Source organism: Giraffa tippelskirchi, chromosome 13 (genome assembly GCF_054371585.1).
Source record: "Giraffa tippelskirchi isolate mGirTip1 chromosome 13, T2T-mGirTip1v1.2.pri, whole genome shotgun sequence".
In the NCBI taxonomy this organism is placed as follows: domain Eukaryota; kingdom Metazoa; phylum Chordata; class Mammalia; order Artiodactyla; family Giraffidae; genus Giraffa; species Giraffa tippelskirchi.
In genome coordinates, this window is record NC_137287.1 from 64,786,431 (window position 1) to 64,803,242 (window position 16,812).

General features: G+C 37.6%; 1 protein-coding gene across 3 annotated transcripts in view; it reads left to right on the forward strand.

Annotated features, from left to right (window-relative positions):
* Positions 1-16,812, forward strand: part of MALRD1 (MAM and LDL receptor class A domain containing 1) — a 764,811-nt gene that overhangs the window by 457,445 nt on the left and 290,554 nt on the right. For all 3 annotated transcript variants that reach the window (XM_081558804.1, XM_081558803.1, XM_081558805.1), the window contains 2 exons: positions 6,790-7,035; positions 8,836-8,993. In XM_081558804.1, coding sequence (XP_081414930.1) covers positions 6,790-7,035; positions 8,836-8,993 — 404 coding nt within the window. The remainder of the gene's footprint in view (positions 1-6,789; positions 7,036-8,835; positions 8,994-16,812) is intronic.

Here is a 16,812-nt window from a genome sequence, read left to right on the forward strand (position 1 = left end):
TAAATCTGCAAGATTTTCAAAGGGAGAGTTGTTGAGGCAGGTAGGTGATCCAGCTTGTGTAAAGTGTCTGTGGTTGGAGGGGCTGGATGAAGACCAGTAGGTTCATGGTGGGAAGTTGAGGGGGAGAGCATGATCAGAGGGGAGGCTGAAAAGGTGAGCGGCAAACAGACCTTGAGTTGATTCTCTGTCACCTTAGCAAACTTGGCCTTTCCCCTGACTGGTAGAGCACTTCATTCCTTATAACTCCTTTTTAAAACTGAAATTGGATTCAATTCTTCCTTAATTTCAACATTTCTTCCATAGCCATATGGAGTAGAGTGTGTTCAGTCTCCCACTTCCCATAAACCATGGTGTCCAGAAAATTGTCAACATTCTTGCCACTAATTCCAGGCTAATACTCTTCAAAGGAACTTCAGTCTGTTTGGGATTTCCCAATTATATATAACTTTACAGCTATAGCCCTTTCTTTAACCTGGGATGAGGCTCTGGTGTGTTCAGGCCTTTGTTCTCACCAATTTCTCTTTAAAATAAAGCAAACTTTCATTTCATTACATGCACACAGTATTACCAAAGGGAGCAGAAATTTAAAATTTTTCTTTTTACTTTAGTCTTTGATTCTGTTTCCAGAGGAATTGTTCGCTGCTTATGTATCTTTCCAGAGATAGTCAATAAATACACCAGCACACACGTGTGTTGTGCCTGTGTATATATTCCTCTTTTTCACTCTAAAAATCTTATTGTTCATTTGCAGCCAAAGTAAATGTCAGGTGCATCAAAGGTTTAAAATTTTTTTAAAAATGAGATCATATGCTAATCATACAGTCCTGGAAAACATATGGAAGGTTTTTATTTAGTATGGGATTGTCAAAAGCCATAAAAGGAAGGATGGAAAAATTTGACTGCATAGAAGTGCAAAATAGAATTTTTCTAAAGTGATTTTGAGCTTGAGATTTAACCGTAGGTCAGACTTGTAGCTCTAGCTTCATCTTATGGCAACAGCTCCATAGCAATGCCTTAAATAAAAATAATTCTCCTTAAATACTCAGAACCTTTACTGCTGCTGCTGCTAGGTATGCTGAAAGACAGTAAAGAATTGTTTTACATTTCTTGATAGCAAAAATAGCACTTCAGAAAACAGAGATGCTTAGTGATCTAACTCATTCTTTTATGTTACTAAGTATGATACCCTCAAAATCAAGATATATAAACTGTTGACCGCCAAGACATTAGAAATGTTCTCCAAGTCAGAATTATTAAGAAACATGTATGTTTACAGGTTCCTTTGTAATTATTTAAGTGTTCTTCTAAGAGAGAGTTAATTGAAGGTGAGCATGTAATGTTAACATAATATTTCTCAAATGTTAAGTATTAAAATTGAGTAAAAGTTGAGGAATGAACTGTTCTTTCTGACAGTGTATTTTGAATGAACATGAGTGGTAACTCTGTTAGTGTAAATTTCATCGTTCTGATCAAGACTGTTAGAAAGTGCTCTTTGAATACTTGGATTGCTACCATTTGGAATGAAGTAGGAGCCTGCAGGCACAATATTTTTTTTTTTTACAATATTTTTATATTTTGTCCAGCTGGCAGTTTGTTCCCAGTTGAGGGCTGAGTGAGCCTTTGGCTAGTAAGCCTTGCCCAGGAAGCACAGAAGTACAGAATGCTACTCTTCTCAGCTAGGGCCTCAGCAGTACTGCAGTCACAGCCAGTTGGAATCACGTTAGAATTCCATGTTAAGTTGGAATCCTTAAAACCTGGAGGCCTTTTTTCTGCCTAAACTTCCCTCCATGTTTCTCCTTTATTTCTTATTGCAAATCACAGTTCCTCTACTTTTTTTTTTGTTGTTGTTGTCTTTCATTTGTCAGTTCTTTAAGGCCACTGCTATCTATTTTATGGAATTTTTTTCCCACATATTATCTCCTTCATGCTAATAACATTAAAGTAGATACCATAAACCTTGATATTTTCAAGTTTTTGCTGAAAATTACTAAAGGGAAATATCAAGAGTCTTAAAAATAACAAATAGGAAGACCTTTGAAATCTTTTAGCATCTCCCAAAACAATTGGTCTGCCATGTTTTACCTACTGCAAAGACAATAACCAGAAGGGTTTTATTTTCTAGGCTCATATCACCCAGAAGGTTTGGTTGCTCCACTGAACTCTCTTGCCATATAAATAGAATTGCAAAGTGAGAGGAAGAAACACATCTCATGATATTCAGGACCTGTTCTGGAACTGTCAGCTAGGCCTTGAGGTTGTTATGAGCTGGTGCTTCTCCTGTTTAAAGTGTAAACAGTTTCATAGAGCATAAGCATCAGACATAGATTTTCCCGAAGTTTCTAGTTGCTTATGGCTGGAGAATAATTTTGTACCTTCTTGCTCTTTCTTATATATGTGGTAAGAGCCAAAGTCCTCTCATTACTTATTTTGATGTTGAAATTATTTCTGATTTGACCAGTATTTCAGCCTTTCATCATAATGATGTAATTTTTTTGAGCACTTCTCTAATTTTTGGTACACACAAAAAATTCCCAGGCTCATCTTGGACCTTCTTTTCCTTAGCCCCACATAGACCATTTTTCCAAGAAGACCTAGTTCCTTGTAATGGGGAATAGTATTTAAATATTGTAGAGTTTGGGACAGAGAAGTGACATTCAGTTAATATAAAATATCTCCATGGTTTTTCTTGGTAAATATTTTTATTGAAGTATGTTGATTTATAATGTGTTAATTTCTGCTGTACAGAAAAGTGTTTTATATATGTGTGTGTGTATGTATACATTACATTCTTTTAAATATTCTTTTCCATTATGGTTTATCACAGGATATTGAATACAGTACCCTGTGTTATACAGTAGGACTTTGTTGTTTATCCGTTCTATGTATAACAGCTTACATCACCATCGTTCTTTATTGTTTAATGTACCATACAGGGAAGTGGTAGGGTACAGAGATCAGGAAGGAAAGTGTTGTAATAAAATCAGACACAGAAAATGATAGTGGTTTGAACCAAAAATAGTAGTAACAACACCTTTCATAACAGAGTGGGATTGAAAATTGACAGAATGCACTGGAAGATTATATATGAGTTATGAGATAAAGTATTATATATTATTACAACAGTATTGTATACGGATATACATATATATATTATTATTATTTAGAGAATGAGGAAAGGAAACGGGGGAGAGTGTTATGTTGGTTAGGGGATAGGACCTGGATGAAGATTGCTGTGCACAGGTAGGGGCTGATATATTTGGGATCTTCTACCAACCGGGGGAGCACCTGGGCTTTCTTAGAAAACCTCATTTTGTGAGTAATGCCATCCTGGTGTGTTGTGTGGTGTTATCAGTCTTAATATCTGAACCAAATTTTGGACAGTGGTCTACCTTGTAACTGAGGATGGTCCCAAGCTCTAGGAGTTGTAATAATAATATATATAGTATTTTATATCATAAATTATATGTAATTGTTCAGTGAATTCTGTCAATTGTCAATCTTATAATTAAAATATATCTTATCACCTCTAAGACTGATGACACCACATACATACCAAGATGGCTTGAAAATTTCCTGGATGTAGAACATGTGGGCAAAGGCTGTCAGTCATTAAGTCATACATTAAAAAGTGGAGTCAGACTTCCAATACAGAGCTACTTACAATACTTTTTTCCTCTCCAAGCAACTGGATTTATAGAGTTGCCGTTAACACAGATGGAGAAGACTGTTCAGTGAGAAAGTTTGAAGGGGAAGAATCAGATTTTGAATTTAAGTACGTTAAGTTTCAGAGTCTCTGAAGTTTACATGGGAGGTTTTTAAATTTTGTAATTTGTTCTTCCTTACAAAATTAAGGGCTTCCCTACTGCTCAGATGGTAAAAAATCTGCCTGCAATGCGGAAGACCTGGGTTTGATCCCTGGGTTGGGAAGTTCCTTGGAGGAGGCCATGGCAACCCACTCCAGTGTTCTTGCCTGGAAAATCCCCATGGACGAAGGATCCTGGCAGACTACAGTCCACTGGGTCACAAAGAGTCAGACACAACTGAGTGACTAAGCACAGCACAGCACACAAAATTAAAGTGCCTATCAGGAGGGCCACTGCCTAATTTAAACAGTATTTTTTTCTGTAAAAATGAACACAATTTCATCAGATCCTTAATATCAAATCATTTAAAGATATTCGCCCTACTTTTAGGTAGCTGATTTCTTTGGACAAAACAATAGGCATGGAAAATAATTTAGAAATAGGTAAATAATATTAGTTGATAACTTCCCTTGAATTTACCAAAAAATGTTACTTATTGTTTTATGGATAAGAGTACATTATAGCAGTGAAATTTTCTTTATTAACCTAGAGAGCTTTCTGTTCAAAATTAATCTTTTGTAATATTTGAATTATTGTATTTTAAATTATGCAGGTATTTATGTTTTATAAATGTAAAACACTGATTCACACTGTGACTATCTTAAAATATTAGCTATATTGATTGTGTAATATTTTGCCTCATGTTTCCACTTAGAGACATATCCAAATTATTTTCTTATGTGTTTTAAAAGAATTAGATTTTAGCTTGACCCAGTTGCTTTGGAGAAAAACATCTTCAAAACCAGTACATTTTCTTTTATTCCCCAGATAAATTGAAGTTGATGGAATCAATACAAATGTCAATTATATAAAATCAAATGATCTAGTAATTTCTCAGGTTTCAACAGATCCATGAGAAATAATGCATCTGGTAGTCAACACTGGTGTTTCATCCCTCAGTGATCTTGCATCTTATGATAGTAGACCTACCATTGTTCTTCAAGTCAATGGATTTAAAAAATAATTCTGAAGACAACAGACTTGGGTCCAAATTACATTGCTCCTCTTGAAAATTCAGCAAGTCACTTAACATCTATAATCCTCAGTTTTCTCATCTATAAATGAGAGGGTTAATGTAAGTGATCTCCATTTCTGTGTAGCTCAAAAATGCTTTAATGTTACAATTCTCAGTCAAGCTCTGTAATTGAAACAGCAAAGGTCTTTTGTCTTACCCTCCAATCTGCCGGTTGAACTGGGCACCTAAATAAAAATAGTTTAATCTTACACTGCAGGAAAGGAAAATGTTAGCAATTAACCTAGAAGACAAGGAAGTTTTGTTAGAGACAGAATGCATAGTTGAAATTTGTTTTCAGAGGACTTGCAAGTGTGAAGGCCATTTAATTAGGCAATCTTGAACGTGCAGTTCAAGAAGAGCTTAGCACACAAAGTGGCTGGGAATTCTCAGAACACCAGTTCTTCCCCACTGATCTCTACATGGCCTTCCATTCCTCTCCTGCCACTTCTTCCCTCTTAGCCATCTGTTTGCTAAAATGTGAGTCTGATCCGGAACATAAAAGCTTTTCTATGAGATTCTATCAGCAGCAGTTTCCAATTCTCAAAACACCTTCCATTAAATGTCTGAATCACCTCCTTCCTCTAATCCACACCAGTCCTCAACCTCCAGACACTCTCTCAGGCCATGGAAACTCCCATCTAAAAATGAAGTAGGAAGTGGTATTACCAGCTCCCCTAACTGGCCAACTAAGGAGGAAGGAAAACAAAAATTCAAGTACTGTAGAGTCACAAAGCAAATGGGAAGCTGATGTCACCACATCAAAACTTTTCCTACTACAATATTGTCAACCACGGTGGTTATGTTCTATTGAAATATTCAAGCAGGATATTTATAACTTGACTATGCCTATTGAACTGGTTTATTATTTCCAAAACACTTTAACTCATTCATTTGACTAATATTTACTGATTGCCTGTGAAGGTTGAAGCACTCTTCTAGTGATAGAAACCAGAGGTCCCCAACCTTTTTGGCACAAGGGAACTGTTTTGTGAAAGATAATTTTTTTCTGTGGAGTGAGGGTGGGGGTATAGTTTCCAGATAATTCAAGCCCATTACATTTATTGTACACATTATTTCTATTATTATTATATCAGCTCCACCTCAGATCATCAGGCATTAGATCTCAGAGATTGAGGATCCCCAATATAAACAAGTCTCTCTAATTAGTTTAACTTTTTACTCTATTTTTTTTCTCTTTTTTGATCAGGAGACTAAAACTCATCAAATATAGGAATGATCCAAGTCACATAACTGATGAGTTATCAGCATCAGTTCAAACTCAGACATTCAAAAGCATCGTGCTTTATCTTAAAGTTTGTAGAAAAGTCTTTATGGGTAACATTGCTTTGTAGGAAAATTGCCCCTTAAGTTCCAAACAACTATGAAATAAATAAGCATTTTGGAGGAAAAAAAATCTGTTGGAAGGTTAAATATTAGTTGTATATTCATGCCCCTGCTTCTGAGGAAGTGTGATATATGTTTGGCTTCTGATAAATAGTGGAGTGAATGGATACTGATGGAATGTACCTTCAAATACCCCACGTTACCTAAGTTCTTACTACCCTGAAGATCTTGTTTCAGGATTAAAAATAGAAAGCCTCTCTTTGGTTTTCAGATCGAATTTATCTCTTTGAGGATAGCTCACAGGACATGCTGCATTTGAGGACGACTGGAGTACATTCCTAGATCAATAAAATGATTGATTGTTTTCATTTTGAATGATGCTTGTGAATGAGCTATAGACCAGAACCCTAGAGGAGATTAGGGGAGAGAGAGGCAGGGTCACACACCCGAAACTCCTAAGAACACTATGTTTCTTTACATATTAAAGGGCATCTACTTTTCCTACTTTTTAACCTCATGAATGTGGTGGGAGTGTTTCCTCATCCTTTTTGTTTGTTTGTTTTTTAGGTTACTGTCCACTTGGCTATCGGGAATGTCAGAATGGCAAATGTTTTAAACTGGAGCAGAGCTGTAATTTTGTAGATGACTGCGGAGATTATACTGATGAAAATGAATGTGGTGGCTCCTGTACTTTTGAAAAAGGCTGGTGTGGTTGGCAAAACTCTTTGGCTGAAAACTTTGATTGGGTTTTGGGGGTTGGCTCTCCACAAAGCCTAAGACCTCCCAGAGACCACACACTTGGAAATGAAAATGGTAGGTTATCAGGTTGTTCCAGTTACTCTAATCTTATTCACAGTGAGCATCACATTGTCTTTCCTGAGAGCATCAGAGCGACCCCCGTGGTGCCAGGGCAACTAAGTCAAACATTTAATGAGTACCTTTGTCTCCCAGAACTGCATAGCAGACAGCCTCAAATGGGGTGGTGTTAAAAGCAGACATTTATTGTCTCACAGTTTGGGAGCTAGAAATTTGAAAGCACCATGTCTGTAGGGCTGGTGGTTCCTGTTGAGGACTTTGAAGGAGAATAATCTATTCCTTGCCTCTCACTAGCTTCTGGTAGCTTCAGATGCTACTCGGCTTGTGGGTGAGACTCTCTGTCTTTGCGTTGTCTTCCCTCTATGTATGTCTCTGTGTCTAAACTTTCCCTTTTCTTTACAATAGTTTTATTGGACTAGAGGCCACCCTCATGACTTTATTTTAACTTGATCATCAGCAAAAATGCTATTTCCAAATAAGCTCACATTAACTGGGACTGAAATTAGGACTTTCGCATATTTTGGGGGGACATTAAGTAACATATAACAGCAAGTAATTAAAATTGAATATTGCTTTGATAATTGTAGATAGATGATAACATATACTGCCCTCAGATACCTTTTTGAAATGACACATTTGTAATCAATAACCATGAATTCTGCCATTCATTTGATCAGTAGCAAGTCATGTAACTTTTCAGATTCTCACATCTCTCCTCTTGTCCAATGGAGATAATAAAATTTGCCCTGGAGTTTTCAAGATCAAGGGAGATGATCTGTGTTTGGGGACAGGTAGTTAGAAAGCCCTAAAGGTGCTGTGCAGATGTAGTTGTAAGATCATCTCTGTGAAAGGTGCTTGGAATGCTCATTTTTACAGTCAGCTGAACTCATTTCTCAGATTCTTTGGTCAAGGGCCAAAAGACATTAGCAGAATAAAGAAGGGATCTTGAATTCCTGGCTGTTATAGAGTAGAATACAGGTGTTTAAATATTGAAGTTTCACAGGCCTATGATAAAACAGGGGCTTCCCTGGTGGCTCGCGGTAAAGAACCCGCCTGCAATGCGGGAGACCTGGGTTTGATCCCTGGGTTGGGAAGACCCCTGGAGGAGGGCATGGCAACCCATTCCAGTATTCTTGCCAGGAGAATCCCCATGGACAGAGGAGACTGATGGGCTACAGTCCATGGGGTCGCAAAGAGTCAGATATGACAGAGAGACTAAGCACAGCATACATGATAAAACAGAGCTCTCCAAGCCAGACCAACCATGCCAAAGAAAGGAAGGGCTGAGTCCCATTGTAACACTCAGCTCTACGTATGTAAAATGTTTTGGATATTTGGATAAACAAGCCAAAAACTCAGTATTTTTCCTTGTATGTTGTATATTAAAATTCTCAGCATTTTATTTGTGCACTCAAAAGGTGACTGACTTTTTGAGAGCATGTCATATTCCTCTATTTATGTTTCATAGACAATCTTTGCATTGTTTTGCAGTAACTGGACAGTTTGCGGAGTCCATGAAATGATTTCTGTAACTGTCTCATTGAGTCCATGGCATAAATATTCTGTCAGATCAGTTCATCTGCACGCTGTGAAGTACTTTGCTAAAAGCACAGACAGTTGGAAATTGTTCTGTCAGTGAGCTGGAGGCAAGGCTATTAGATTTCCTTTCTCTTTCAAGTAGAAATACCTTTGGCAGTTGAGATCTTATGAAATGTAATTAAAAACCCTACGATAGAAAAACTAAAATGATCCTCTCCATGTTATTTTGGCATGATCTGAATCTCATCTTGTTCCCAGGGCACTTCCTGTATCTGGAAGCTACTCCAGTGGGCCTGCGGGGCGAAGAAGCACACCTCAAGAGTGGTCTGTGGCAAGAATCCAGCGCTGCCTGCACCATGAGCTTTTGGTATTTCATATCCACAAAAGCCACAGGGTCCATCCAGATCCTCATTAAGGTAAGATTTGTTTGTGATGCCTCTGAGCTTCATGAAGTTTCCTACAGGCAGCACATGGCCAAAGGGAGTTTATCACAACTCTGCTGATCTGGCCCTGGGAGGCCTTCTCCCATCAGAGGGTGATGCTGCTTGTGGTTCAGATGTTTTGTGGAATTTGGTAAACTGGGCACAAGGACCAGCTTTGAGCTCAACATCATACAACTGTCATACAACAGGTCGTAACTCAGGTTGTAACTGACTCTCAGAAACTCTTTGTGGTGACATTTAGTCTAAGACACACAAGTTTCTTCACTCTATTTAGGTATTTCCTTGTCTGTCCTCCTCACTGAAAGAATCTAGATGATTTGTACATCTGAAAGGAGAGTAGCTATCCATTGTAATTAATATACGAACAATCATTAAAGAAATTAATGTGAAACATTCTGGTCCTAAGTACAGCATACAAAGGACAGGGCTGCTCAGGAGAATGATCAAGGTGTGATTACACTGAACCACTTATTAACTATGACACAGTAATGCATTTTCTTACTGTGGATTAATTAGATGTTTCTGACAGGGCTTTAATTTAGTTTAACAGAGTGACAGTGTTTGGGGAGCAAAATAACGAAGTATATATTAATATTAATGAGACTTGGTTCATATACTTTGACTCTTTGGCAAGTTTTACAGCAGCAGCAAAAAGGAGGGGTGTGTGTGCATACATGCATGCCTGCATGTATATACACACATGTGTGTTCATTTCAAGAATCTCTTTAGAATTCCAAGAAAGCTTACTCGGAGAACATGCTTTTGAGGCCATTGCTGTTTTTGCACACATGGGCTTTGGTGAAGTGCCCCCACACTGCTGGACAATGCCTGACCAGAATATCAACGGCCTCATTTGTCTGAATAGCTCATGGCTTCATAGTTCACATTTTATCTGAAACCTGAGTTAACTTTATAATTTAGGACCTTCTATAATAATGCAGAAAAGCCTGCTTGATAAAATACATGCACAAAATACCACAAAGATTTATTCTTATATTTAAATATGAAAACTTACTGAAATACAGTGCTTAAAGTTCTTAGAAGAGTATTTTCCAGTACTCCATTGAATGTGACACTGGGTTATATGGTCTGTACTGTTAAATAACAAAACTCCAACGAGTAAATTTAAAGATCAAATTGCTTTGTTGAACGATTCATGAATTGGGCAGCATCCCATGTAGCAGATAGAAAGAAATTCTGCCAAGTTATAGAAACAAAAAGGTTTTCAAAGGCAGAAAGGGGGCAGGAAAAGGAAGTTATTAGCTCAAAAAAAATGCATTGTTTCAGGGAAAGTCTCCTCCTAAGGAGGATGGAAGGGTTCTGTTGGATAGATAACTTCTCTAGTGCTGACTGGTTAAGATTCCATTCCTGAGGGGAGTTGAAACTGCAATTAAATTAGGTATTAAGGTCTTAGTTTGCTGTCATGGTGCTTAGTACAAGTGACTCCATTTTGAGCAAGTTGTCTTTTTTCAACAGTGCCATGTGAAGGGTTTGATGCATTGGATTTTGCCTTTATTATTTGCTTTACTCATATTTACATTTCTCTTCTCTTATAGTAACAAGCTTTACATTACTATAAAAAACTTTACTATAAAATTATACTGATTTGACATATATATCTTCCTATCAAGTCACATTGAGCTCACATATTCCTTCCAATTCCTCTGGACATTTAATAGCAACTTTTAAGACCTATATTCCTATTGTGTTAAAAAAAAATGCCTATTATTATTTAGTTACATTTATTACAAACAGAAATCTTTTATACTATATATTGATTTTATATTCGTGAATTAGGGCAATCATTTCATTTTGGTAATTAACACAATACATATTTTTGATCATCATTACAAAGTACTGCTTAGACTTCTGTCTGTATGGAAGCATGTTGGATTTCACCTCACTCATTAGTTGGAAATCGTCCTAGCCAGATGGCAAACACAACGGGGGTATGAATGCTACCTTTTCTTTCTTTCTGTACTCCCTATCCTTTAAAATGGTCCTGTTACATAGGTAGAATAGGAAACAGGAGTCCAAAATGGCGGTGGCTAAAAGACAAGGAAGGGAAAAGCCCGCGAAAATGGAACAAAGGAAGGTCAAAGGAAGGTCCGAGTACCGGAGTGAGAACTTCAGGTAGAACAGCACTCTGGTTAAGCCAAATTTGCATAGGGCAGGCCCAGGGGGAGGAAAAAAACATATAAAAAGAGGAGCCAAAAGCGCTCTCTCTCTCCCGCGAGCTGGGGCGTTCTCTTTGTGTCTTTGGGTTGAGGGTCGGCATGCCCTCATGCTTTGAGGATGGATTTTCCTGCTATCATCTAAATAAAAGAGCTGTAACACTGAGCTGTAACACTGATTCGTCTAAGAGCTATAACACGGTTTGTTCGAGACCGGAGAGCTATAACAGTCTGTCCAAGAACCGAGAGCTGTGACCCACCGAGGGCTCTAATGTCCGTCACTCCAAATCTCTGTTGTGAGGAGACAGAACCGAGGAGCTTACACTTGCCTGACAGTCCCAGTATATGCATACGGTGTCCCCGGCCCAGTCTCCTCTATTTTTTCTCAGGAATACCTCCTTCTGTGTTCCCATGTTTTCCCTCCACATCAAGTCCAACACGATCGGGTAGATTCAGCCTTTCACAAGTCTTTCCTTGACACTTTTGCCAACCATGACTATTCCTTTTGTAAGTGTCCCTCACAGCTCCAGAAATTCTTCCTGATGACTGATTGTTCATTTATATTTATACTGTTTCAATAGATACATCATAACATAGTGAAGGCAAAGCCTTGAGACTTAGTTCTTATGTCTGTCTCAGCTCTTCGGAGAAGGGACTGCAGGATGAAGGGATTACAGGAAAGGAGTGGTACTTCCCCAGAGGAGCCCACCGCTGGGCTCAGGACAACCATTGTTAGGGATAATCCTTGCGAAGGAATGGCTGTTACACATTACGTGCATGACATTAAAGTCTAACCTAGAGAATCTGTGATCTAGGTCTGAAATATATACATGCATTCAGATGCAAAAGGCATATAACCACTGACCAATAATTTAATAACAATATGGTTCTAAAGAGTAGTGTTATTGATTACAAATCATAACCGCAGCAACACATACTGAGTCATGTCTTTTTCTGCATATAATAATAATTCATTTTTCTTTTTTGAATTTATTATTTTTATTTTTAAATTTATTTTTAATTGAAAGATAATTGCTTTACAATGTTGTGTTGATTTCTGCCATATGACTCCATGATTCGTTTCTAAAATAGTATGTTTGCCCTTGATATCATCTATCACTTTTACCTACCTTTTAACTCATGCATTCAGTATGAAATTTCTCATTAAATTTTAATGTATTGCTTTTGAAACCATCTAAGATTTAAAAAATATGAAACAAATGCTCAGGGGTAAAGTTAGAGTTCCACAGCATGAAAGTTAACTTGTTTTTACAAATATATTGAATTTTACACATTTTTCAGATCACTTTTTTTCTGATGGAATGAATTAATGATGAGTAATATGTCGATTTTAATATGTTAAAAAGAATTGAGGGAATTTTAAAGTTTACATGCATTTGATAAACTGTTTTCATAGGTAAAAATTCTAGCCTCATCACGAAACAAAAGGCCTTTGCATCTTTTCAAATAGTCTTGTGAATAGAATAAAATGCAGAAACGCCTGCTACCTGAAGGGCATTATTGTGTTTTGAACCAACTCCATCTGTGATAAACTGTTGATATTTTAATCAAGATGACTTCATGCTGTAGGGAATTTGAATCTATTTGACTGAAGGTCTTCAGGACTATCCATTATGCCATTGTGATAGAAAACATAATGTATTCATGCCTGAAGTGGAGGAAAATAATGTATTTCAGGAGAGCCCTCCTGATTATAGCAACCTAGTTATGCTGAAAGATCGTAATTAAATTAGCTTATTGCTTTATCTTGCTTAGTGATTCAGAGAATTTTCTGGCTGGTAAGGTCCTTCGAAGTATGTTTAAACTATTCATTTTACAGATGAAGGAACTAAGATTATGAGGTTGTTTTTCTTGTCCCAGCTCATATGGTATTTTAAGAAAAAAGTTAAGATGCAAATCCAATTTTCCTGACTTCTAATTCAGAGATCTTATGTACTTGACTGCCTGGAAAGTCTATCTAAAAATCATATTCAGTATGGAAATACAGATTTTGTTCAGTAGGCAGTGGAAAATGTCAAATCTACAAAGGAAAGGCCAGGTTCCTTTGCCTACTTGGAAGAACTGCCTACTTGGCAGTTCTCCTTCTGATTTTACCCTCAGCCTAGCAAACAATGAGCTTCAGTTGGGTGTAAGGGTCCACTGACAAAAATGAGCACCTCCGTCCTTTCTCACCCACCACTACCCCATCCCTGGTGAGTGCACACACACAACCCCACAGTCCTAATGTGAGATTTTAGAACTAACTACTAATACTAATGTGCCTAAGAGAATGTCAGACAGGCTTTCATACTTAGACAGCTTTTTATCTTTTCTGCCTATTGAATATCTGATGCTATTTTAGTCACGTTGTTGAGATTTGATTCATTCTTTCAGAGAAAAGGATGTAGAGAATATGGATAGAGGGGATACATAGCAGTTGTATATAGCAAATTGATTTTTGCAAAGCCAGTCATGTGCATTGGGAGCTGTAAATTCATTAAAATAAACTTTATTAACAAAACTTTATTTGCTATTCTGGAGTTGTTTCGTGTGTTAACAATTCAATCTGCATAGTTTTGGTACTATTGTATTATTGACCTTAACCAAATTAAGGGAGAAAACTTGATCTTTGCATTTCAAACTATAGACTTGCAAGAGATCAACACACCCACAGTTTGATTAATTAGTAGCCACAAGATCACAACACCATGGTTTATGTAAAACAAATGTTCCTTAGAGAACATGGCAGTGATTTTTGTTTGTTTTCTGTTTTATTTTTTAAATTTGTTATTTTTTTTTAATTTGGAGGAAAATTGCATAAAATTTTGTGTTGATTTCTGCTGAACAACAATGGGTAATGTTTATCCCCCATATATTTTTAAGATTTTTTTCTGAACTTCTCACTACTTATTTCACATCTTCTACCTCTTTAGGTACCGCTACTGCTTCCTACTAGGCAGCCAGTGGAGTCCCTTCTATTAAGATTTCTATTAAGAGACTAACAACTTAGTTAATTAGTTTAATTGATTCTAGAGTTTTACTTTTCAAGAGATTCATATGGTCAGCTCTGAAGATTGTCCTTTTAACTACTATACTGCTGTTTCACTTCCATTTCTATTCCCACTACTACAACTAATTTTGGACAATACCCTACTTATTGACTGATTTCTTTCTTCTTTTTGTTAATTAAAGTATAGTTGATTTGTTATGTTGTATGTTTCAGGTGTAAAACAGAGTGATTCAGTATTTTTATAGGTTATACTCCATTTCAGTTCAGTTCAGTTCAGTCGCTCAGTTGTGTCCAACTCTTTGAGATGCCATGAGCTGCAGCATGCCAGGCCTCCCTGTCCAACACCAACTCCTGGAGCCTACCCAAACACATGCCAATTGAGTCGGTGATGCCATCTAACCATCTCATCCATCTAACCATCTCATTTTCTGTCATCCCCTTCTCGTCCTGCCTTCAAACGTTCGAAGCATCAAGGTTTTTTCAAATGAGTCAGCTCTTCTCATCAGGTGGCCAAAGTATTGGAGTTTCAGCTTCAACATCAGTCCTTCCAATGAACACCCAGGACTGATCTCATTTAGGATGGACTGGATGGATCTCCTTGCAGTCCAAGGGACTCTCAAGAGTCTTCTCCAAGACCACAGCTCAAAAGCATCAATTTTTCGGTGCTCAGCTTTCTTTATAGTCCAACTCTCACATCTATACATGACTAGTGGAAAAACCATAGCCGTGACTAGACGGACTTTTGTTGGCAAAGTAATGTCTCTGCTTTTTAATATGCTATCTAGGTTGGTCATAACTTTTCTTCCAAGGAGTAAGCGTCTTTTAATTTCATGGGTGCAGTCACCATCTGCAGTGATTTTGGAGCCCAAAAAAATAAAGTCTGACACTGTTTCCACTGTTTCCCCATCTATTTCCCATGAAGTGATGGGACCAGATGCCATGATCTTAGTTTTCTGAATGTTGAGCTTTAAGCCAACATTTTCACTCTCCTCTTTCACTTTCATCGAGAGACTCTTTAGTTCTTCTTCACTTTCTGCCATAAGGGTGGTGTCATCTGCATTTCTGAGGTTATTAATATTTCTCCCAGCAATCTTGATTCCAGCTTGTGCTTCATCCAGCCCAGTGTTTCTCATGATATACTCTGCATATAAGTTAAATAAGCAGGGTGACAATATACAGCCTTGACGTACTCCTTTTCCTATTTGGAACCAGTCTAATTTGATCTAATTCGATCACCTTCACTAGCTTTGTTTGTAGTCATGATTCCTAAGGGCCACTTGACTTCGCATTCCAGGATATCTGGCTCTAGGTGAGTGATCACACTATCGTGATTATCTGGGTCATGAAGATCTTTTTCGTATAGTTCTTCTTGTTCCATGTCCAGTTCTAACTGTTGTTTCCTGACCTGCATACAGGTTTCTCAAGAGGCAGGTCAGGTGGTCTGGTATTCCATCTCTTTCAGAATTTTCCACAGTTTATTGTGATCCACACAGTCAAAGGCTTTGGCATAGTCAATAAAGTAGAAATAGATGTTCTTCTGGAACTCTCTTGCTTTTTTGATGATCCAGCAGATGTTGGCAATTTGATCTCTGGTTCCTCTGCCTTTTCTAAAACCAGCTTGAACATCTGGAAGTTCACAGTTCACATAGTGTTGAAGTCTAGCTTGGAGAATATTGAGCATTACTTTACTAGCATGTGAGATGAGTGCAATTGTATAGTAGTTTGAGCATTCTTTAGCATTTCCTTTCTATGGGATTGGGATGAAAACTGACCTTTTCCAGTCCTGTGGCCACTGCTGAGTTTCCCAAATTTACTAACATATTGGGTACAGCACTTTCACAGCATCATCTTTCAGGATTTGAAATAGCTCAACCTGAATTCGATCACCTTCACTAGCTTTGTTTGTAGTGATGATTCCTAAGGGCCACTTGACTTCGCATTCCAGGATATCTGGCTCTAGGTGAGTGATCACACTATCGTGATTATCTGGGTCATGAAGATCTTTTTTGTATAGTTCTTCTGTGTATTCTTGCCACCTCTTCTTAATATCTTCTGCTTCTGTTAGGTCCAGAAATGGTATCATTTCTGTCCTTTATTAAGCCCATCTTTGCATGAAATGTTCCCTTGGTATCTCTAATTTTCTTGAAGAGATCTCTAGTCTTTCCCATTCTGTTGTTTTCCTCTATTTCTTTGCATTGATCCCTGAGAAAGGCTTTCTTATCTCTCCTTGCTATTCTTTGGAACTCTGCATTCAAATGGGAATATCTTTCCTTTTCACTTCTCTTCTTTTCACAGCAATTTGTAAGGCCTCCTCAGACAGCCATTTTGCTTTTTTGCATTTCTTTTTCCTGGGGTTGGTCTTGATCCCTGTCTCCTATACAATGTCATGAACCTCTGTCCATAGTTCATCAGGCACTCTGTCTATCAGATCTAGTCCCTTAAATCTGTTTGTCACTTCCACTGTATAATCATAAGGGATTTGATTTAAGTCATACCTGAGTGGTTTAGTGGTTTCCCCCACTTTCTTCAATTTAAATCTGAATTTGACGATACGGAGTTCATGATCTGAGCCACAGTCTGCTCCCGGTCTTGTTTTTGCTGACTGTAT